General features: G+C 42.7%; 1 protein-coding gene across 1 annotated transcript; it reads left to right on the top strand.

The window, feature by feature from the left end:
• The first annotated feature begins 4,179 nt into the window (after window positions 1–4,179).
• Window positions 4,180–15,231, top strand: LOC311361878 (uncharacterized protein). Its single transcript, XM_084481684.1, has 14 exons — window positions 4,180–4,245; window positions 4,756–4,846; window positions 5,066–5,241; window positions 5,518–5,654; window positions 5,976–6,244; window positions 6,658–6,736; window positions 6,989–7,165; window positions 11,511–11,586; window positions 12,089–12,179; window positions 12,395–12,570; window positions 12,847–12,983; window positions 13,305–13,573; window positions 14,133–14,211; window positions 14,464–15,231. Exons 1-14 carry the CDS (start codon window positions 4,185–4,187, stop codon window positions 14,647–14,649), a joined length of 2,004 nt encoding a protein of 667 aa, XP_084337810.1. The 5' UTR covers window positions 4,180–4,184; the 3' UTR covers window positions 14,650–15,231.
• The last annotated feature ends 11,048 nt before the right edge of the window (window positions 15,232–26,279 follow it).

Here is a 26,279-nt window from a genome sequence, read left to right on the forward strand (position 1 = left end):
TGTAGATGAAGATACTGATGTTGATTAAAAAATGATGATCGTAAGGGGCCAATCATAATTGACCCTCTGTGACTCAGTGGCACTATGATGTTAACTGACATTGTAACATTTTTTCTGTTCTCATCTGTTATGTTGTTATACTTTGTTTTCATCTGATCTCATAATAAAGTAGTCTTGTTATGCTGCTTTTATGTCCTGTGTCTGTATGCTGTGCCGTCAATGCTGAATTTCCCCCGATCTGTCTGTCTGTCTGTCTGTCTGTCTGTCCTCTGCACTTATTGAATAAGGTATTGGGAAGAAATATAATTTGTCAAAAAGTATCCTTAATTAGCAACTACATTGCAATGATTTAGAACCTAAAATCGGCTAATTTAAGCTTATATATTTACACCTGTATTAGATAAATTACTTGAAAGACTACTTAAGGGTTTATTACAAGTCTCTATGGCTGGCCAATAGTTCAAACACACCCAAAGAAGAGGATATAATGAAAGAAAGATGATTTCCAGGGAATGCAATTTTTCGTTTTTGAACAGCAGCAGTCTATTACTTTAAGAGGTGATAAATACTATAAAGCTGCCAGTCAGCAAGGTCTATCATATCAAAACTTAATCTAGGGATGTATAGGAATAAAAAAATCACAACTAGAATTTGCCCACCCAGGTGATACCGATATGTGAAATTTTGGGTCTTGGCCCAAGGACTATAATGCTCTCAAGACTTAATGTGAAGCCATCAAACGATGAAATGAACGAAATCCGGTCAGGTGATAAGCAGCAAATGATAAAAAGACAGAAAAATAATAAATTGACGACAAACCTATCTTAACCGACTGGAAACGTGATCCATGTTACATAATACCTGCAACTGTCATCCGTTTAACCAAATGAACGTGGCAACACCGGCTAAGCCTTGTACGAACCTCAAACTGTGGAACTTCTGTGCTCATCTGTGTGTGACATATCTTATCTCTTTAGTGGACCCTCCACAGCATGTTTAACTGCCTGTATGTGTTCCCTTAAAACCACTGGTTTGGATAATTAGATGTCAAGCAGCCCCATAACAACAAGTGATACAGATAAGAATGGTTCATACACACCCAGAGATACACACCCGCAGGCACACGCACACACACACACACACACACACACACACACACACACACAGATAAGGTTGCGGGAAGATGGCAGGACAGTAATTGAGGAAAAGTAATTAACCTCCCCATGCATATCATGCTTGTTCTTGCTTTGCCATAGCTTTTGTTACTAAAGCCTGGATGAAATGTCAGGATGGTTGATATCGTTAGTGTTAGTATTGTTTAGCATCTATTTTTGGCTTTTGGTCTGTCTGTGTGTTTATAATGGTGTCTTGTAAGCCCTTGTGGGCTGGGCATGCTAATGCATGACACAATAATAAAAAAAGAAATACAAGCACAAACGCAATGTGCTTGATTGTGCGCTATCGTTGTACTGTTGGACTTTCTGGCCGTGGACTGCAGTGAAATGCATGTGAAGCCTTCAAGGGTGATGCTACAAGTGAAGGGAACTTAGAACAGCTTTTTGATTCTACATCGTAAGCTTTGTACATCAGACACTTTTTATTTGACCCAGCACTACAGCCGGCCTCAAGCGCTAACCATTCATCAATGCAAAAACTGCTTTCATCCAACATATCCAACATATCAAAGAAAGGAAGAAAATATTGAATTCAGATAAATATGATCCCGCCCTCCTCATCAAAGCATTGGAGCTACATTTGTCGTCTTTTAATGTCCCAAATGAATGCAGCGCTGTGCGCATCCACTAACCCCCCCTCCCCCCCACAACCTCATCTGCATTACACTACCCTTTAGGTTTATCCTTCACTAGCCCAAACGCTACCTGTCCCTTTAAGGTAGTGGGCCTACCCTCTAGTAAACACTACCTGTCCCTTTAAGGTAGTGGGCCTACCCTCTAGTAAACACTACCTGTCCCTTTAAGGTAGTAGGCCTACCCTCTAGTAAACACTACCTGTCCCTTTAAGGTAGTAGTCCTACCCTCTAGTAGCCTAAACACTACCTGTCCCTTTAAGGTAGTGGGCCTACCCTCTAGTAAAAATTGTTGGTGGGGTGGAGTAATAGAAAAAAAAATAATTCGGTAGATTTGATTGCCTGTATTCTGGTGCATTTTGGAGATGGCCACTACCTATTACCTATTACCTACTATTCATTCAGATTCATAGCCTACATCCTGACTTGCAGGGCCTGGACAAGCTTACCCATTGTTGTTATTATGATATTGAGGCAAATCATGATCACTGTCCTATAGCGTCCATTATTGTGTCTCAATGGCTATTTCAAATGCAGTTAGAAATATTGGACAGTTGCTTATTATTTATATGCTACAGGCCGAAATACTAAATTAATATGTAACTTACTTGCTGCTTTTAAGTATAACATTGCTTGGGGAGTCCAATTCCTCCACTGAATTGGGTGGAAAGTGCTTTTACAACTCTCTGCTAGCGATCTATCTCTTCTTTGCTGTAGTTGTGTTGCGCAAGTGTTGCTGAGGGAGGTAGTTTATTTGATTGATTCGCTGAGTTGTACAATCATGTGGTGATAAAAAAAAACAGAAAAGCCATACCATTGGCCTGGGACGCACACTGCTGCGACTCAAGGGTGATTTTTTTTGCGCCAATGAAAAGCCGTCTCTGCTTGATAGACAGCAAAAAGTTTGCTAGCTTACGTTGACTTCAACTTGGCCGGCGCCCCTGACTTGGAGGAGGGCTTTATTTCGAATGACCAATAACTAACCTAGCCCAAATAATTTACGTTCAGACGCATTTAAATGGTTGCTGGCAGTAGCAAGTACGGTCTATCACAGAATTAAACAAGGATAAACGCTATGTATTTTTGTTGATTTATTTTGTATGTATAATAGTTTATTCAAAGTTTGCAGATATATTCACTCTATTGACCAGCCGCCACTGAGGCCTACCCTCTAGTGAACACTACCTGTCCCTTTAAGGTAGTAGTCCTACCCTCTAGTAGCCCAAACACTACCTGTCCCTTTAAGGTAGTAGTAGGCCTACCCCCCAGTAGCCCAAATAGACCAAGAACATAATGGATTCAATCTGACTCTTTAGCTATTAAGCTCTGAGCTTTCCCTGCTCACATAAAGTGCTGATGTCATTGAGGCGGGAAGAGTGTGCCATTACCTCTCCACTTGCATTATGTGCTCAACGCTTTGTGAAATAATGGATGTCTGTCCCCCAAAAGAGGACATCAAGTTAAATAAAGGAAAAGCGAAGTTAAACAGATGGGAATTGTTTAAATGGCCTTTTAGTGACAATATGGAAATTATAGCCTTGGTTATTGTTCTTTGCCATGGATAAAGACTAATAAGCTGAGCAGTTTATTTCATGGTTAAATACACTGTTTTGTACAACTACTATTCTAATGTACAAACACTGCTGCTACTGTTTGAACACAGAAAGCTTGGTGGATGGTATGAGACATATCTTTGAGTTGCACATCGTAGTTGGATAGAATAATATTGAAATAGCATTTCTCTACTGGATTACTGTTTTAACATGTTTCCCTGGAGGATAGGAGGTAAAGGGTGTAGGACAACATTGACATTTGACCAAATGTAACAGACCTTTACTGTGAATAAAACTATGTATTTCTTTTGGTTTGAACATTGTCGGTAACGATAAGGATAATGAAAGTTAAAACTCAACAGATATATTTATATTATAATTCAGAAATGTTACATAATATACCTTTAAGTTTACCTTCTTTCTCACTTCTACTTTGTCAGATTGTTGCAAAGATAGAACTTTGTGTGTGTGTGTGTGTTCATTCTGACAAAAGGTGGAAGTCACTCACATCAATCAATCACATTGTACACGCTGCTGCTAGCGACAATTCACCATTCATGCCTCTATTTATTTTTATTAAATGTGTAAAACAGTATAAATGTATTTGTACACAGTATTACAGAGTACATTGGTGTCCTCATAGCTAGCTATGGCCATGGTTTCAGGGAGATACATACATAGACACACATTCACACTCACAGGATATAAAAAACCACCTAACCACAGTATCATATGTTAAAGCAGGAAGTGATGAACTGATCTGAGCCTTTCTTTTTGTAAGAAGACTACCTACCTTTTCCTGTCAACAGAACACTGGTAACAGCATGGCTGTAGGTCTGCTTATCGTCTTCCTTACTGGCCTTGTATTTTCAGAAGAACCTCCCGGTAAGTCTTCACTACTTTTGTTTTGGTTTTGTTTGTCTTTCCAGCCGCTTAATATTCTTGTCTTGTTTAGGTTCACATCACACACCTATTTTTATATGTCATTTATATTTGGCTCATTACATTTGGCTCATCCATACTGATGGTATTTTGATCATGATACTGTGTCAGTTAAATCAAAACATTAAAAATCATGTTACCTATCCTATTCATTCATTCAGATATATATAAAATAAAACAAATCCATGTTGACCGTAACTATTTTCCACTTCAGCTTCTGCTGAATTCCCCTTGACGTCATCTCATGCTCACTTCCCCAGTCTGTGTTCCTTATATGGGTATTCATGTCCTAGTTTGCTTCTGTTAGCATTGTTCGATTGCATTACCCTACTGTTGTGGATTGTGCCTGCCTATGCCAAAGATATTATACTGTCACTTTTCAATCCAGGTAAATTCACACATACAAAAACAACATAACAATCCTTTGTTTCCCTTAATTTACTCTTGTGTCAGATGTGAACTGTCTGGTGGTTAACCTGGACTATGTTCACTGCATGTGGAATGGATCTGCCACCCCAGGTGTTAATTACACTTTCTATAGCAGGTGAGTCAAGCCCTGATGGATTGTCAGCACACAAAATACGTCAAATTCGCTCCTTATTTTGTCCCACCGCATGTTGAAAAAACAAACACACCCTCCCCATACACCTACTGCAGCCATTTAATGTATTCATCATCATCATCTCATCATCATCATCGTCCACATCTTTCACACGATTACATTGCAACTGTGCTCCCTGTTGAATTTGTCTTCCACCCTCAGGTTTGAAAACGAGTTTAAGGAGTGTGCCAGCTATGTCTTGGAAAACATCACCATCGTGGGGTGTGATCATCCCTACGAGAATCTTATTAGTAAAAGGTTTCAGGATTTCACCACCAAACTGAAGACGGTCAACGGGAGCTTTGAGCACATCGTTACACACAAGCTTCAGTCAAAAGGTATGCCTCCCCCGACCCATACAATGTTTTTAATGTGTCTGAGCAATGATTTAACCAGCAAAATGACCTAATAGACTCCCAGGTCCCTCCAAACACGACACATATCACATATCTGTGGGCTACAATAGGGAGGGGCATTACTTTGTCTGAAAATATTACTTAAATAATACTGACTAATAAAAACTCTGCCACATTTGATTTAGCAAATGCTACAACAAACAACATATAAAGAACCTAACAAAAAACATATATTCTATATTTCTGTGTCAACACCAGTCAAGCTGAACGCCCCCGTCAACTTAAGTGTAGAAATTGGCACAGACTTGAACCTGTGGTACTACTGGAATTACAGCTGCGAAAGTATCTGCAAAGAGTGCGAAGCTCGCCACAGGATCAATGGAAAGGAGTGGAAGGTATAAACTCATTATATTTAATGAATACATACAAACATTGTGATGATGGGATGTTACCATGAACTCACCTTGGGGTCTAGCAATGTGCATGGCCATCTTATAATTAAACACATTCATCCTTGTTGTAATACACTAATTACTTTCATGACCATCTGTCTGACCACCAGCGATGGAACATTGTGCACCAAAGGCGTCTTGTTATGTTTAAATCATCAGATACCACCACAGATCATTTACATTTTTTATCTCCCTGCTCCAAACATGTCTTCACCACTACTCCTTTCTTTTTCTTCTTTGCCTTGTTCATCATACCTTGGCCAGACTACCCCATTCCTCCAGAGAAATAGTTACTGCATCAACCTGCCCTCCAACAGCTCCCGCTATGAGCTGCAGGTGAGGGGCAGAATAGATGCCACATGTCAACAATCTGACTTCTGGAGTGACTGGAGCCTCCCAGTGTTCTGGGGGTCCATGACAGACCCAGGCACAAATAAGCCGAGGCACTACTTCCCCACGCAGACCACAATCTTTTCTGTTGTCGGGACAATCATCTTCTTCATGTTGGTCATCATCTTGGTGCGTCATGAAAGGTGCGTTGATTGCTCTTCACATTTGATATTAGTCACACAGAGAGCAACCAACAGAGCATGGTGGCCTTTTGAGTGATAGCTTCGTGTCCTGGATGTTGTTCAGCGCAGCAAGCTTGAGTTTCGGTTTTGACAAACACCCTAAACAGTTTAAAAGCATAGCCGACAGTGAGGACACACATTCACATGATTAAAAAAATAATTTGTTAGCAAGTACACAAATCACAAATCCTTTCTTTTCACCTGTTTTGGAATGCATCAAAAATCTGTTTTTTTTCAAACGTGGTAAAAGACTGAAGTACGGTATTTGACCCTGTTAATGAAGGTGAATCATACCTACATAAAGCTATTTAGATATAGAGAAAACCTGTTTATTTTTCCAAAGATGATTTAACATGTTCATGTTTCCTGTGCAGGATCAGAGTCATTCTGATACCTGTTCTCCCAGACCCAGGCAAGAACCTGACTAAAATCCTGGCTGATGGCAATGTGGAGGTTAGTAACAATAAAGGCCTTCTATCTATAAAGGAAATATTGCTATATACATGAATTGAATAAAAAAGCAAAGCCCCATTTTAATATTATTATATATTATTGTTTGTATTTTATTGTATTGTATATTATTCTTAAAATAAGTAATTGCATCACTGGACCAATCTCAATAATATCATGAGTTAACATGACATATGCAACATGACATATGCATAGGGGGATATTTAAGCTATTTTTAAATTTTCAATTCTGAAGGAATGGCTACCCATCTCCAAAGGCATCAAGGAGGGGTTCAAGGCAAACTACAATGAGTGCGCCTGTTCTGTTGGTGAGTACAGCCGTGTCCCACAGAGCCCCAGTGGGAGCTCTGCGGACCAGAGTTCCTCTGACCGCAGCTCCAGCGGTAGCTGTGCATCTTTAGCTGCCACCGATTGACCCCACTCCCCTGCCCTGCTCCCGGCTTCAGGACCTGCTCTCTGTTCCCCTACTGCCAACACATCCACTGCTCCTCTTCCCACTGTCAGAGGCGCAGCTTGTGAACAGGCAAGGCAGGCAACTGCTTGGGGCCCCCTGGCGGGCCCCTAAGAAGTGTCATCCCTATGGCATTTACCACTTATTTGACGAAAATGATCTGCCAGACTTTGACGAACAGTTCAAGACTTTGCTATAATCGAGCCAATCGCTACATTCATGTGCTAAAAAAAAAATTTGCACCATTGTTTCACCTGAACACGTCTAAAGTCCAAATACCGTTCCACCATCACTGATGGTCATTTGGAAGCCTGCTTGAGAATAGCTTCCAGGAGCTACTGTCCGGACTATGCAACACTGGCTGACTCCATTCAGTGCAAGTCATCAGAGTATGTACTCAGTATATATAAATAAATATATGTTTTGTATTATTTAATGTAGGTAGATCCTTTTGACCTGGTCATTTTGAAAGTAGCTCGAAGGCCGAAAAAGTGTGGGCACCCCTGAGCTAGGGCAAGCATTTGCCCTAGCAAAGGCCAGAAAACAGCATTTGTAGTTAGTTTGCTGTTATATTAATATTCAGAATATCATATGTAGAACCTTTAAGGGTTTTGATGAGCACTGGAATTGTAAAGTGAGTTTAATTACCTAAGAAAACTATTCAAAAGTAATCAATTGCTGTAACTAATTTGAGATAATTAATACCAAGTCACTTCACACCTCAGTTATGTGCATTTTATACTATGTTTATATCATTTTTTTTAGTTGTAGTGTTCTACATTTGTTTTAATATAGTGCTAACAAAATAATGTGAACACTGACTCTTTTTCAGTGGGGTGCAACATTCAATCTATTTTGATACGAGTACATAGCATTTGCACTGGCATGTAAAACAGCATTTGCAAAATAAATGCTTTATGCATGGATGAACACTGGCCTTAATACTGGTTTAGTCAGATTATTTATAACATAATGGTGATGAACGTTGGTTGGAGGCCCCCTAGGAATTTTTGCCTAGGGCCCCAACCGACTCTCAAATCGCCACTGCCCACTGTTGAAACACAGGGGGGCTGGTTAGGAGATGGGTTGTACTGTGACAATTTTTCCGGGTTTCAGGTTGTTTTGTGGTCAATTGTGTTTCAGTCAATTGTAAATATATACATATTGAAGGATAAATCATTCAAAACTGATGTTTGTTCAGATGTTTGTAAACTTCTAATAGATATATTTTTCTAGGGTGGTAAGCCTATGATATAACCCCTTCTATGCTGTCCAGTCAGGGACCTCGTGGGCAACTTGCTTGCTCAACAGACTGATACTTCAATCTCATATTTAATCCGCCCATCATTGTCACATATATGCTCTTGAAAGGGTGTTATTCTTTATTGTATTCTTTAATGTTTCTATGTTATAATTGTTCAATGAACTAAAGTGATGATAATGCTGATCTCACGGCATACCTTAATCTGATGTCCAGATGAGCCAAGGATTTAAACGTTATGCAATTGATTACATGTGTGTCATACATGTGTGTGTATTTGTCTTTGGACTTTCAATTATACCTATATTAAAGTCAAACACGTTAGGCCTACTGTGTTGTATGGTGCAACATATATGTTACTTTTTTTGTGTTGATAATGACATCCCCTGGTGTCGACTATGTTACATATATGTTTTTCAGTGATGTATGTCTTTATCAATCTCAAAATGTCTTCAAATGTAAAACCATTAAACAATTCTATATCTACATTTCACCTTATTTACGAGGCCCCATCGAAACTTTGAATTCGGCCACTGCTGTATAGTCATTTCAGTGTAACTACTAAATTTCATTATAGCTACATATATATATATATAGCATGTTTATAATATATATACTGTAATATAATAAAACATAAGTTTGTTGCAGAGATGCTGGCATAAATATGGGATGATTAACGTGTTACTTTATATACATGAGGTAAGTGGACTTGACAGTATGTGCATGTATATAATGTACAGTATATACAGCATGCTTTGGTTTATATTCGACGATACGGATAAAACTATTCAAACCAATGCAGTCCTAACTGTCCGTTAGAGTCTGTTTTAGCATGTGCTGAACGCCCACTTTAGGTCCTGGGAGAGATTGTGGATCCCAGGAGCCTGAAGAATTCCCCAGCAGGCCCAGTTCTGTTGAGTACGGTGGTGGGGGCGTTGGGGGCTCCTCTTAAAGTCCATCACTTTCAGCATGTTCAGTTCCAGCTCGATCGGACTGCCCCAGAGGGCCAGCTGATCAACCTCTGGCCTGTATGCAGACTGGTCACCACCCCGGATGAGGCCGAGGACTGTTGTCTGCATCTGCAGGAGTAACAGGCGTGTCTCGTGAGGCTCAGTCTTCGGTGTGGAGGGAGAAGAGCAGAGGGGTGAGCACACATCCCTGGGGGACACCAGTGATGATTGTCCGGGTGCTGGGGGAGATTTTTCCCCAGCCTCACCCTTTAAAAGACATCACCTATCTTGTCTTTTCTTTTAGGTTTATCCTTCACTAGCCCAAACGCTACCTGTCCCTTTAAGGTAGTGGGCCTACCCTCTAGTAAACACTACCTGTCCCTTTAAGGTAGTAGGCCTACCCTCTAGTAGCCTAAACACTACCTGTCCCTTTAAGGTAGTGGGCCTACCCTCTAGTGAACACTACCTGTCCCTTTAAGGTAGTAGGCCTACCTTCTAGTGAACACTACCTGTCCCTTTAAGGTCGTAGTCCTACTCTCTAGTGAGCACTACCTGTCCCTTTAAGGTCGTAGTCCTACCCTCTAGTGAACACTACCTGTCCATTTAAGGTAGTAGGCCTACCCTCTAGTGAACACTACCTGTCCCTTTAAGGTAGTGGGCCTACCCTCTAGTGAACACTACCTGTCCCTTTAAGGTAGTGGGCCTACCCTCTAGTGAACACTACCTGTCCCTTTAAGGTAGTGGGCCTACCCTCTAGTGAACACTACCTGTCCCTTTAAGGTAGTGGGCCTACCCTCTAGTAGCCTAAACACTACCTGTCCTTTTAATGTAGTGGGACTACCCTCTAGTAGCCCAAACACTACCTGTCCCCTTAAGGTAGTAGGCCTACCCTCTAGTGAACACTACCTGTCCTTTTAATGTAGTAGGCCTACCCTCTAGTAGCCCAAACACTACCTGTCCCTTTAAGGTAGTAGTAGGCCTACCCCCTAGTAGCCCAAATAGACCAAGAACATAATGGCTTCAATCTGACTCTTTAGCTATTAAGCTCTGAGCTTTCCCTGCTCACATAATGTGCTGATGTCATTGAGGCGGGAAGAGTGTGCCATTACAACTCCACTTGCATTATGTGCTCAATGCTTTGTGAAATAATGGATGTCTGTCCCCCAAAAGAGGACATCAAGTTAAATAAAGGAAAAGTGAAGTTAAACTGATGGGACTTGTTTAAATGGCCTTTTAGTGACAATATGGAAATGATAGCCTTGGTTATTGTTCTTTGCCATGGATAAAGACTAATAAGCTAAGCAGTTTATTTCATGGCTAAATACACTGTTTTGTACAACTACTATTCTAATGTACAAACACTGCTGCTACTGTTTGAACACTGTTTGAAAGCTTGGTGACTGGTATGAGACATATTTTTGAGTTGCACATCGTAGTTAGATAGAATAATATTGAAATATAATTTCTCTACTGGATTCCTGTTTTAACATGTTTCCCCAGAGGATAGGAGGTAAAGGGTGTAGGACAACATCGACATTTGACCAAATGTAACAGACCTTTACTGTGAATAAAACTATGTATTTATTTTGGTTTGAACGTTGTCGGTAACAATAAGGATAATGAAAGTCAAACTCAACAGATATATTTATATTTATGTTATAATTCAGAAATGTTACATAATATACCTTTAAGTTTACCTTCTTTCTCACTTCTACTTTGTCAGATCGTTGCAAAGATAGAACTTTGTGTGTGTGTGTGTGTGTGTGTGTTCATTCTGACAAAAGGTGGAAGTCACTCACATCAATCAATCACATTGTACACACTGCTGCTAGCGACAATTCACCATTCATGCCTCTATTTATTTTTATTAAATGTGTAAAACATTATAAATGTATTTGTACACAGTATTACAGAGTACCTTGGTGTCCTCATAGCTAGCTATGGCCATGGTTTCAGGGAGATACATACATAGACACACATTCCCACTCACAGGATACCAAATACCACCTAACCACAGTATGATACGTTAAAGCAGGAAGTGATGATCTGAGCCTTTTTTTTTGTAAGAAGACTACCTACCTTTTCCTGTCAACAGAACACTGGTAACAGCATGGCTGTAGGTCTGCTTATCGTCTTCCTTACTGGCCTTGTATTTTCAGAAGAACCTCCCAGTAAGTCTTTTATTTTGGTTTTGTTTGTCTTTCCAGCCGCTTAATACTCTTGTCTTGTTTAGGTTCACATCACACACCTATTTTTATATGTCATTTATATTTGGCTCATTACATTTGGCTCATCCATACTGATGGTATTTGGATTATGATACTGTGTCAGTTAAATCAAAACATAAAAAATCATGTCACCTATCCTATTCATTCATTCAGATATATATAAAATAAAACGAATCCATGTTGACCGTAACTATTTTCCACTTCAGCTTCTGCTGAATTCCCCTTGACATCATCTCATTCTCACTTCTCCAGTCTGTGTTCCTTATATGGGTATTCATGTCCTAGTTTGCTTCTGTTAGCATTGTTCGATTGCATTACCCTACTGTTGTGGATTGTGCCTGCCTATGCCAAAGATATTATACTGTCACTTTTCAATCCAGGTAAATTCACACATACAAAAACAACATAACAATCCTCTGTTTCCCTTCATTTACTCTTGTGTCAGATGTGAACTGTCTGGTGGTTAACCTGGACTATGTTCACTGCATGTGGAATGGATCTGCCACCCCAGGTGTTAATTACACTTTCTATAGCAGGTCAGAGTCAAGCCCTGATGGATTGTCAGCACACAAAATACGTCAAATTCGCTCCTTATTTTGTCCCACCGCATGTTGAAAAAACAAACACACCCTCCCCATACACCTACTGCAGCCATTTAATGTATTCATCATCATCATCTCATCATCATCCACATCTTTCACACGATTACATTGCAACTGTGCTCCCTGTTGAATTTGTCTTCCACCCTCAGGTTTGAAAACGAGTTTAAGGAGTGTGCCAGCTATGTCTTGGAAAACACCACTATCGTGGGGTGTGATCATCCCTACGAGAATCTAATTCAAAAAAGGTTTCAGGATTTCACCACCAAACTGAAGACGGTCAACGGGAGCTTTGAGCACATCGTTACACACATCCTTATGTCAAAAGGTATGCCTCCCCCGACCCATACAATGTTTTTAATGTGTCTGAGCAATGATTTAACCAGAAAAATGACCTAATAGACTCCCAGGTCCCTCCAAACACGACACATATCACATATCTGTGGGCTACAATAGGGAGGGGCATTACTTTGTCTGAAAATATTCCTTAAATAATACTGTCTAATAAAAACTCTGCCACATTTGATTTAACAAATGCTACAACAAACAACATATAAAGAACCTAACAAAAAACATATATTCTATATTTCTGTGTCAACACCAGTCAAGCTGGACGCCCCCGTCAACTTAAGTGTAAAAATTGGCACTGACTTGAACCTGCGGTACTACTGGAATTACAGCTGCGATAATATCTGCATAGAGTGTGAAGCTCGCCACAGGATCAATGGAAAGGAGTGGAAGGTATGAACTCATTATATTTAATGAATACATACAAACATTGTGATGATGGGATGTTACCATGAACTCACCTTGGGGTCTAGCAATGTGCATGGCCATCTTATAATTAAACACATTCATCCTTGTTGTAATACACTAATTACTTTCATGACCATCTGTCTGACCACCAGCGATGGAACATTGTGCACCAAAGGCATCTTGTTATGTTTAAATCATCAGATACCACCTCAGATCATTTATATTTTTTATCTCCCTGCTCCAAACATGTCTTCACCACTACTCCTTTCTTTTTCTTCTTTGCCTTGTTCATCATACCTTGGCCAGACTACCCCATTCCTCCAGAGAAATAGTTACTGCATCAACCTGCCCTCCAACAGCTCCCGCTATGAGCTGCAGGTGAGGGGCAGAATAGACGCCACATGTCAACAATCTGACTTCTGGAGTGACTGGAGCCTCCCAGTGTTCTGGGGGTCCATGACAGACCCAGGCACAAATAAGCCGAGGCACTACTTCCCCACGCAGACCACAATCTTTTCTGTTGTCGGGACAATCATCTTCTTCATGTTGGTCATCATCTTGGTGCGTCATGAAAGGTGCGTTGATCTCTCTTCACATTTGATATTAGTCACACAGAGAGCAACCAACAGAGCATGGTGGCCTTTTGAGTGATAGCTTCGTGCCCTGGATGTTGTTCAGCGCAGCAAGCTTGAGTTTCGGTTTTGACAAACACCCTAAACAGTGTACAGTATATACAGCATGCTTTGGTTTATATTCGACGATACGGATAAAACTATTCAAACCAATGCAGTCCTGACTGTCTGTTGGAGTCTGTTTTAGCTGTTTTAACACCCTAAACAGTTTAAACGCATAGCCGACAGTGAGGACAAAATTCAGACACACATTCACACGATTCACAAAATAATAATAATAACAATAATAATTTGTTTGCAAGTACACAAATCTGATTGCCTTTCTTTTCACCTGTTTTGGAATGCATCAAAAATGTTTTTTTTCAAACGTGGTAAAAGACTGAAGTACGGTATTTGACCCTGTTAATGAAGGTGAATCATACCTACAGAAAGCTATTTAGATATAGAGAAAGCCTGTTTATTTTTCCAAAGATGATTTAACATGTTCATGTTTCCTGTGCAGGATCAGAATCATTCTGATACCTGTTCTCCCAGACCCAGGCAAGAACCTGACTATAATCCTGGCTGATGGCAATGTGGAGGTTAGTAACAATGAAGGCCTTCTATCTATAAAGGAAATATTGCTATATACATGAATTGAATAAAAAAGCAAAGCCCCATTTTAATATTATTATATATTATTGTTTCTATTTTATTGTATTGTATATTATTCTTAAAATAAGTAATTGCATCACTGGACCAATCTCAATAATATCATGAGTTAACATGACATATGCAACATGACATATGCATAGGGGGATATTTAAGCTATTTTTAAATTTTCAATTCTGAAGGAATGGCTAATCATCTCCAAAGGCATCAAGGAGGGGTTCAAGGCAAACTACAATGAGTGCGCCTGTTCTGTTGGTGAGTACAGCCGTGTCCCACAGAGCCCCAGTGGGAGCTGGGCTCCCGGCTGCAGGACCTGCTCTCTGTTCCCCTACTGCCAACACATCCACTGCTCCTCTTCTCACTGTTGAAACACAGGGGGGCTGGTTAGGAGATGGGTTGTGCTGTGACAATTTTTCCGGGTTTCAGATTGTTTTGTGGTCAATTGTGTTTCGGTCAAAGATAAATCATTCAAAACTGATAATGTTTGATCAAATGTTTGTAAACTTCTAATAGATATATTTTTCTAGGGTAGTAAGATATAACCCCTTCTATGCTGTCCAGTCAGGGACCTCGTGGGCAACTTTTGTTGCTCAACAGACTGATACTTCAATCTCATATTTAATCTGCCCATCATTGTCACGTATATGCTCTTGAAAGGGTGTTATTCTTTATTGTATTCTTTAATGTTTCTATGTTATAATTGTTCAATAAACTAAAGTGATGATAATGCTGCTCTCACGGCAATACCTTAATCTGATGTCCAGATGAGCCAAGGATTTAAATGTTATGCAATTGATTGTACTTGATTGTACTACTATCGTTTCTTTACACAACCTAACTAGTCATACATGTGTGTCATAAATGTGTGTGTATTTGTCTTTGCACATTAAATTATACCTACATTAAAGTCAAACACGTTAGGCCTACTGTGTTGTATGGTGCAACATATATGTTACTTTTTTTACCTGGTGTCGACTATGTTACATGTTTGTAACATTTTTCAGTGATGTATGTCTTTAGATCAATCTCAAATTGAAACTTTGAAACTTTGAATTCGGACACTGCTGTATAGTCATTTCATTGTAACTACTAAATTGCGTTATATATATATATAGCATTTTTATAATATATATAATATAATAAAACATAAGTTTGTTGCAGAGGTGCTGGCATAAATATGGGATGATTAACGTGTTACTTTATATACATGAGGTAACTTGACAGTACTTGACAGTGGACTTGACAGTATGTGCATGTATATAATGTACAGTATATACAGCATGCTTTGGTTATATTCGACGATACAGATAAAACTATTCAAACCAATGCAGTCCTGACTGTCCGTTAGAGTCTGTTTTAGCATGTGCTGAACGCCCACTTTAGGTCCTGGGAGAGATTGTGGATCCCAGGAGCCTGAAGAATTCCCCAGCAGGCCCAGTTCTGTTGAGTACGGTGGTGGGGGCGTTGGGGGCTCCTCTTAAAGTCCATCATTTTCAGCATGTTCAGTTCCAGCTCGATCGGACTGCCCCAGAGGGCCAGCTGATCAACCTCTGGCCTGTATGCAGACTGGTCACCACCCCGGATGAGGCCGAGGACTGTTGTCTGCATCTGCAGGAGTAACAGGCGTGTCTCGTGAGGCTCAGTCTTCAGTGTGGAGGGAGAAGAGCAGAGGGGTGAGCACACATCCCTGGGGGACACCAGTGATGATTGTCCGGGTGCTGGGGGAGATTTTTCCCAGCCTCACCCTTTAAAAGACATCACCTATCTTGTCTTTTAACGACAAGATAGAAGGAGGAGGAAGACAAGCCATGGATAAAACATATATAAATGGTTTTATTTCATGAGCATCTTTGTATTCATTTGTATAACTGTGACATGAGATATTTTGTGAAACTGTCTAACTTTTTTTTTTGTTCGACAAAATCAACCATAGACAAGTAAGCTGACTGAATCAATGTGAAATGTTATGTATATCCTACACGTTAACCTCAAAGTGAGGCTTTATTCAGGCTGTATTCCAACACATTCAACATACTTACTTACTTACATACTGAAACTCAATTGGCATGTGTGTTCTAGGTCACCGACATGTTTTGTTGTTTATTTTTTCAAACAATTGTTGTGTATTGCTGTTGCCAGGATATTCAAATTGTGGCCGACGATAAAGGAAGCAGCAAATTTTATATAGCAAAAATTATTATTTACTTTTTTCTCCCCTTAGGGGTCACTCCCACACAGCACTGTTGATGTGGATCTAAAGCTGCTGCATCCGACTGTTCCAGGGTGAGGCATGGATCCCACATTTCACTTAAAGCTGCCTCATCTCGACTGCCAATGGGCTGTCACAGAGTACAAAGACGACCAGCCGAGCTAACAATATTGATTTTAGGACACATATTTAATTCTAGGTCACAGCCCACATTGTTCGATTTAGTTTTTTATTCATTTTTTTCTTCGTGGCACTAGATCATCAGAATGAGACAGAGCAGGGGGGTGTGGATGAAACGTTGTGTGTTTGTTTATTTTGTTTATTATTTATGAAATAAATAATAAGAATTTATTAGGTGGGGTGGACAATTTGGAGAAGATTTTGAAAATATCCAACCGAAAAAAAATCCACCCGATCCTTCAGGACTTCCTCTGAAATCACTCTCCCAAAACACGATGACAGGCTGCTAGCTGCAGGTATCCAGGGAAGGCAGGCAGAACATGGACAGGCCTTTTAATGGCCTACAACAGCCACAGATACAATATATATATATATATATATATATATAATGTTTTCGTCAGAGCATTTAATTCACTGATTGCTGTCTGGATATAAAGAGAATTTCATAACACAAAAATGCTTTTAAAATAAATTGCCTACCTTAGCTTTAAATCAGGTTTTCCTTTTATCAATGTGATCAAGGTAAAAGCTGCTTTTGTTAATATTAAACGTTGCCATTGGAAAGCCCATTTCCTCTGATTGCGATATTCAAAGAGAAAACCCCCGATTTGGCTGAGGTGTTTCTTGAATCTGAATTATTTTTGGTATCTGTGTGTGGGTTTGTGTATGTAAAGCATAAAACGCCAACTCCACCCCCTTCCTCCCACACACACACACAAACACACACACACAAACACATACCCATTCAAAACCCACAACAGTTGTACATTTAAACTTGTGTGCCTCACACACACACACACACACACACACACACACACGCACACACACACACACACACACACACACACACACATAGACAAAGTACAGAAATGAACACAGCCCGCAGAAAAAATACATACACACAAAATACACTGAAGAGCACAGAAGAGTCAGTAGATACACAAAGCTGTACAACAAAACAAGACACTCCCAAAGAGGAGCACACGGTGACATAAGCTAGTGCTACATCCATGAGGCTCCCCCATACCACATTGTCCCGCGAGGTTACATGAGACAGCCAGTAATGGCTCCTAAAAGCATGATTGATGAGTTGCTCAGATGAGGCAATGGCAGTGCACTGCTTCCTGTTCTTGGAAACAGACATGGTTTTGGTGTGTTGTACAACACACACACACACGCGCGCGCACTTGCGCATCCGCACGTGTAGGTCCACATGTCCGCATGTGCCAACACACTTACACACTCACTCATTCGCCTGCATGCGTACACATGTACACGCTCGCACACTCAAACTCACAAATTTTATTTTAATTATAGACACTGAGCAACATGAAATTATGTGTCAGAGATAGACGGATGGATGAATAAACGGATGGATAGAAATATGAATGATGGATAGATGGATGAATAGATTAATGGATAGAAAGATACATGGATCAATAGATTGATAGATAGATCAATAGATTGATATCTAGATGGATGGAAGGTTACAACTCTTTTCAGACTCACCATGTCACAGTAAACCACTCAGCCAAACATCATATTTGAGCCTTTTCCCCAACGGCCCCGCAGTCGTCAGCAAAACTGCAGGGGATGCTGCACCCGTCAGCACCACCACCACCTCCACCCTCAACACACCGTCAGCACCACCACCACCTCCACCCTCAACACACCGTCAGCACCACCACCACCACCTCCACCCTCAACACACCGTCAGCAGCACCACCACCACCTCCACCCTCAACACACTGTCAGCACCACCACCACCTCCACCCTCAACACACCGTCAGCACCACCACCACCCTCAACACACCGTCAGCAGCACCACCACCACCTCCACCCTCAACACACCGTCAGCAGCACCACCACCACCTCCACCCTCAACACACCGTCAGCAGCACCACCACCACCTCCACCCTCAACACACCGTCAGCAGCACCACCACCACCACCCTCAACACACCGTCAGCAGCACCACCACCACCACCACCTCCACCCTCAACACACCGTCAGAAGCACCACCACCTCCACCCTCAACACACTGTCAGCACCACCACCTCCACCCTCAACACACCGTCAGCAGCACCACCACCTCCACCCTCAACACACCGTCAGCAGCACCACCACCTCCACCCTCAACACACCGTCAGCAGCACCACCACCACCACCACCCTCAACACACCGTCAGCAGCACCACCACCACCTCCACCCTCAACACACCGTCAGAAGCACCACCACCACCTCCACCCTCAACACACCGTCAGCAGCACCACCACCACCACCCTCAACACACCGTCAGCAGCACCACCACCACCTCCACCCTCAACACACCGTCAGCACCACCACCACCTCCACCCTCAACACACCTTCAGCAGCACCACCACCACCTCCACCCTCAACACACCGTCAGCACCACCACCACCACCCTCAACACACCGTCAGCACCACCACCACCACCTCCACCCTCAACACACCGTCAGCAGCACCACCACCACCACCTCCACCCTCAACACACCGTCAGCACCACCACCACCACCTCCACCCTCAACACACCGTCAGCACCACCACCACCTCCACCCTCAACACACCGTCAGCACCACCACCACCACCTCCACCCTCAACACACCGTCAGCAGCACCACCACCACCACCTCCACCCTCAACACACCGTCAGCACCACCACCACCACCTCCACCTCCACCCTCAACACACCGTCAGCAGCACCACCACCTCCACCCTCAACACACCGTCAGCAGCACCACCACCACCTCCACCCTCAACACACCGTCAGCACCACCACCACCACCTCCACCTCCACCCTCAACACACCGTCAGCACCACCACCTCCACCTCCACCCTCAACACACCGTCAGCAGCACCACCACCACCTCCACTCTCAACACACCGTGGGCTGCACCACCACCACCTCCACCCTCAACACACCGTGGGCTGCACCACCTCCACCACCTCCATCCTCAACACACTGTGGGCTGCACCACCACCACCTCCACCCTCAACACACCGTGGGCTGCACCACCTCCACCCTCAACACACCGTGGGCTGCACCACCTCCACCCTCAACACACCGTGGGTTGCACCACCTCCACCACCTCCATCCTCAACACACTCGGCTGCTAATGGTGCCAGATGCACCCCGTCTAGCGGCTCTTTCTTTGACATTGCAGAGGTGCGGGTCAAATTGTACACTTCCACCATAGTCATTCCTCCCTCAGGTCTGTGTGCATTTGTATTAGGTGACAGTGTGTGTGTGTGCGTGGGCGTGTGTGTGTGTGTGTGTACGATAATTGCTGTGGGACAAGGCCAGGCAGAGAACACACATATTGATCAGGGTGTTAGGTGAGATGAGAGGGTCCTCACCCCCCCCCCCCCCTCCACTTGTCTGATAGTGCGAGGGCAAGCCATGTTCTTGCACTTAGCTAATTGCGCAGGCCTGTAAAGTGCACAGGCCTTCACCGTCTTTATTACCGCACCACGCACCATATCGATATTTGCTCACAAGCATGAGCTATTGAAGATATACATTGCAGACACACACCTAAAACAAAATCCTGCACCCAAAGTCCTTGAATCAATGGTCGGGGAGGATTTGACTATTGCCAGTGTGGCAGTCATACATGTGCTTCTCATTCCCTTGTTTTTAACTTAATGTTTCAAGTAAATATCACTGTGGCTTTTGTTTAGCTTTCATTGTTTCGACTTTGACCTCTCCAAGAACGATCTCCCATAATTGGAAAACTCTCAGTGTTCCCTGTGTGAGGGGAGGAGAAGAGGAAAAGCAAGACAGAGAGAGAGAGAGGTAGAGGGAGAGGGAGAAGGAAAGCTGTGGTGGCAGCTGTGCTCATACGCCCACATCTACCTCTGTCGACATTTGCCAGCTGTGCAACCGCTGGCCAGGAAACAATGGGGGGGGGGGGAATGCAGCCTTCCTGTCCTTCATCATGAGTTGCGGATGATGGTTTTACACAGGCTGCAAAGTCTTTTGCAGCCTGTGTCAGTCTTTCTGGTCGCAGTATCTGCCTGCTACCCTGTGTGGTTTCATCCAAACCTTATGTGAGCAGTATGATGGTAACAAACAAGGAGATCATTGGGAATAACATACGGTCAAAGTTTAAAGCACAGAGCGAGATCCAATTAGAAGCCATCACAGTTTATAGACAACTCAGGTTGCTTTGTTTGGTTTCCAAATGGCCCAGTGGAATTCTTTCCTCATGAGTTTTAAGGATTTGCTGTTGTTTAATCCAAGGGCATTTTAGAGCACTTTTCCTTGGTTTGGTCGATTTGAGGGGAGAATGGGGAATATGTTTGTTTTTCACTTTGTTTATTTGCTTGATGATTCATTGATACTGTACGAATGGGCTTACTCTAAATCCATACGTGAGTTAAGGTTAGGGGTGGTGGGGGGCTGCTCCGCAGCCCGTATATTGAGTTCTTGTTTCATTTGGGATGGGCAGGGACATGGTTTCTGTTGATGCATTTCAAAAAACTCTGCCAGCACTCAAATTGAACTTTCCCAGTGGCTGTCTGCCAGCATCCTTTTGTTCTTAAGCCTCCAATCCCTTCATTACATTTTCTTTCGGTTGGAGTTTTGTCCTAAAGCAAGATACAGAAAAAAAAAATTGGTATCCTTTGCTCCCATGGTTCAATGTTTATTTATTAATGAGGTTTCAGCAGCTAGGCGTGGATGGGGCCAATTCAACATCCTTGTTTGTATTCGGCTGGCATTGCATTAACACCAAATCAACATTGTTTGATTGTGACGTTTTTTCCAATCGTTTTTGTTTTGCTATACAATTACTGAATATTAGCTAAGCGCGTTTTGTTCTTCCACAACTATAATCCGATTTAAGGGATATACAGTGAAACCCTACCGTAATGAACGCCTCCATATTGCACGGCACTATCTGCAGCTGATATTGTTTCCCCGTCCCTTGGGGTTGGATCATACATGAAGCAGGCCAGATGAAACACTTCTTCTTATTGCCGTGGTTCCCATGGTAGCCCTCGTACAGCTCTCCACAGCCACGCGTGGCTGTCATCCATCCTCATCCTGCTGTGTGCACGCACGCACACCGTCGCACACACTCACACACACACACACACACTCCCGCCAAGTGTCTTATACACATGCACATAACACACAAAGACAATTGGATAAACACACACGAGCGAAACAAACAGCATGGACCTGCTCAAAGACACTCAAAAGGACACTGCAAACACTCATATATAACAATAGACAAACACACATTCACAAAAATGAACGTACACAAACGCAACATAGTACACACACACACACACACACACACACACACACACACGCCCACTGCAACAGACTAACACACACAGAGACACACATGCGGTTGGATTGGCACGCACATGCAGAAACGCGCATGCACAGACCGGATGCACCCGCACGCATACACTAGGTCTTGTCCAACGAGCCCAGCGAGACGGTAAGTTGTGCCATGCATAATTGCGTGGTGTTGGCGGTGCGATTGGCCTGCAGGGAACCTTTCCTACTGATTTCTGTTTTCCTAGCCCCGCTGCTGAGAGGGGGATTTCGGCGGCCTTGCATGCTCGCACGCTTCTTGGCTGGCAGTCACATCACAGGGCTGGGTGGAAGGTGGGATGGGGGCTGTGGGAGGAGTGATGTGGAGGGGGTGGGGGGGGGTGAATGTCAGAGACCAACAGTGGCAGACAGACGACCTGTCTGGAGCCTGTGGTTATTGCCTCTCATTGATTGAGACAGATGCTCTGGAGGGCTGGGGGACACACGCTTTCTCTCTCTCCCTCTTTGTCTCTCTGTCTCTCTCTCTCCTCTCTCTTCTGTCTCTCTTGCGATCACTCTGTGTGTCTCTCTCTCTCTCTCTCTCTCTCTCTCTCTCTCTCTCTCTCTCTCTCTGCCAATGAAAGCTGAAGAATGTACTGCAGACAGTACACAAGGAGAGTGTGTTGGGATCCCACAAGGTGGCTTAACGCTTTTTGATTGATCGCCAGTGACTGTCTGTATGTCTGACGCCCTCTCTCTCTCGCTGGGACCAGTTCACACCCAGAGCGGCAGCAGTGCATTGACTGGAACACAGAATTCTGTCCAGAGTTCCACCAGTGTATTCTTGAATTTGCAAATTCAGCCAAAATAATGACATCTAAATTACACTTTCATTTTTACCCTGATGGATCGCAAAAAATCTCTCTGATAATGTGTAATTGCAAAGCCACTTGTGACACAAGACACACATAAAAAAAATGTACAACCAAAAGGCCTAGGTGCAACAATGAGAGAGGGAGATACTTATAAACACATGCTGGGAGACAAAATCATCCTGACACTAACCTGTGATCTGGACACCAATGGACTTCAGAAACAATCATCAGAAGAACGGAGGAGGTTGCTGAACACAGTGGAATTGGATTCCCAAGATAAAAGGCCATTCATTGTCAGGCTAAAAGATTGCTGCTCTTCTTTCATATTTTGCAGAGTGTATTTTGGAAAATAAAGGGTTAATATTAATATTAACGTTGGCGTTTCTTAATGATGATCGTGGCCTTGGCAGCAATTGATTTCATAACGGTCGCAGCCTTATATAATTCAAAAACTGTGAGCGACCCTCATGCTCTCTTCGCTCTTGCCAATAACAAACTGTGAAAAATACTTCTGTTCTGTATATTTAAAAAATATTTCTGTTCATCTTTTAGCATTGCTTTTATTTCAGATAAAACTCTTTTGATCGCTGCCTCAATTTCTACATTTCCCCCGACGCGCCCCTTGTTCTTTTAGTCTGCAGACTGGGGGGGCCTTGGTCGCTGCTCCTGGCTGAAACATCAGTTGCTACTTGTGTAAATGTTGCTGGACGGCAGTAGGCATGTGAGCTATACCATTACAACATCAAGCTGGGGAAAAACCAACTATAAAATAAAAAGGCTATTTTCAGCATTGACGATGAATGATATGATGTACCTTGCATAAGAATGAATTGACTGATGAGTGATGTTGCAAAAGGGATGCAAAATTGTCAATTTGCTTTGTTTCTGTCTCCAAGAAAAAATCATGAATGATGAATAATGAATGAATAATCCAATTGATAATTATTTATTTCACTATGTTCTTTATATTCAAATTCCCTTTTGGAATCTACAGTGTAACATACTGCTTGAGGGGCATACATCCATTGGAATGGACCCGTGATTGTTGAATAGCTGGCAGTACTGGCTGTCTTCCCAGGAATGATCTACATTATCATCATAACCATGTATATGTCTATTCCAGCCTCAATCCCACCATGGTTGGCTGGGCACATTTGAGCCCTAAAATGAGAGGCAAAACCCATTTTCAATACACATCCCCCATCCTGCTCTGTACGGTGAAATGACCAGATTATGGCACTTTACTATATGGAAAACGATTCAAATGTGTTTTCTACAATGGCCATCAAACAACCCTTCTCGCTTTCATGGTATCTGGATTGAATTTAAATAGCCACTATTTCCACCATGTAAACATCTAATCTCGCTGTCTAAAGGCTTGCGGTTAGGAGATGGCATTTAATGCCATTCCACACCCGTTTTCTCCGCAATTCAGATGTGGCTTATTTTTTAGTGCCCCCCCCCCCTTTAAATCCCTTTACACTATAGTGATTCAGAAAAAAAACAATTATGCAATCCGTCTTGCATTTTGCAAAAGAAAAAAATCCAACAGCAACTAAAAACAGTAAATGTGTAGGCAGTCGCAGAGAAGCAGGCATGACTGGGACACTGTCGCCTGGATACCATCTCTTTATGGGCCGGTTTAATAGTGACATTTTACATGCGGATGCACCTCATATACTCTGCATTGAGCGGTGGTATTTAACAGAGATCACGGAAGACAAAGTGTTAAACCATGAGCCGACGAGCGGGAATCCATCATGGTGGAATCAAAACACGGCCAGTAAAAGGAGAGCAGATTTGCGGTCGCGTCGGCGAGGCAAGCGGTCAGGGAAGAGGAGATTACTCTACATCTGTGAATTGTGCTCTAAATGGCACATCTTATTAGAAAAAAGAGTTCTCGTCAACACGTTGCTTTGTTGGCTTTGCTTCACCCACTATAGGAGTGGGTGGGTGGGTGGGGGAGTAACATTCAATCGATTATGGCTCGACTCTAGGTCAACCGATTTCACACTAGCCCGCACAAGGCATGCGGTACGCGGTCGCCTCCTAGTTATCATATAAATGAAAGCGGTATCTTTTCCAGACGCGGGTCCTGGGTCATCCCACTATGCTAGAAATAGAGAGCGGTAAGAATAGATACTAAAACCATACCATCAAATTTACCATCTTCCTCTCTCTACTCGCTTTTACTGTGTACAAACCCACTGAAAAATATCAGGGCTTTATTCTATTTTTCCTTACTTATACAAATACTGCAGAGAGTAGTTTCGACTGATAATGCCAACCAAGCCATTCATGGCCTGCTCAAGGTGATACACAATGTACGTGTTGTGCAATGTAAGTGTTGTGAAAGAAGGAGAGTAATGGTGGAGGCTGTGGTCAACAGAATTACCTCTCCTCCGGTTTCCTGGGTTATTGCGTGTGGGCGTCCAGGGTCACAACCATCTCCACAGACACACGGAAGCCTGTTCTCCAGCGTGTGGTCGTGTTGCATTGCAAGGCTCCCGGTGGCTTTAATTTTTCACAACACCCTGTGTAATCAGACTGTCGTTCCTGATTAGCAAACACACCAATCAGAGAGGCCCAGGGGTCACACACTGGAAGGCGGTGGTAGGCAGGAGGGGGGGGGGGGGGGGGATGGCACAATATCCAATCAGGGATGTCTTTGAAGGGGATCCGAGAATATTCGCACAATGTTATGTACGTACGAGTTACACTTTGACAAACCCGGATCCTTTGAGTCGATCTCGACACTCAGACGCTCATATCCACACACACACACACACACATCCATGCACATTCACATCCATGTACACACACACACACACACACACACACACACATCCATGCACATTCACATCCATGTACACACACACACACACACACACTAAACACAAACATGCATCAATACACCACACACACCGACACACTCCCCTACATACATGCACACACTCACACTCACCTAACTACACGGAAACGTTATTACACACGCTCAGAAACACTCATATCCACACACACCATTGTACAAACAGACACACACACACGTTTTAGATTCTTATAACAGGGGTGGAAATAAAGTGGAAACTTTGATTGGATCTCAGTGCTTCCATGATAGATAAAATCACTAAGCTGGGAAAAAAAAAGCATCAATAAAGTCCCCTCCTCACTAGAATCCCACAATTATCTCTGGAAAGGACCTCTATCAACAATACAAATCTGAACAGCTTATAAAATATAATCTGGGTGACCTCCAGGGAGAGTGTGGGCCCACGGCTGCACAGTGTCAGGTGCTGGCTCAGCCCACAGCCCATTGGCCAATAAAACACTCAGAATAAAAGAAGCTTTGTACAAAGCACTTTGTTGATGAGGATGTTCACAGGTGAGCATGATTGCCTTCATTAGCAGCACACACACACACACACACACACACACACATACACATA

Source organism: Micromesistius poutassou, assembly GCF_964030765.1.
Source record: "Micromesistius poutassou genome assembly, chromosome: 17".
Taxonomy (NCBI): domain Eukaryota; kingdom Metazoa; phylum Chordata; class Actinopteri; order Gadiformes; family Gadidae; genus Micromesistius; species Micromesistius poutassou.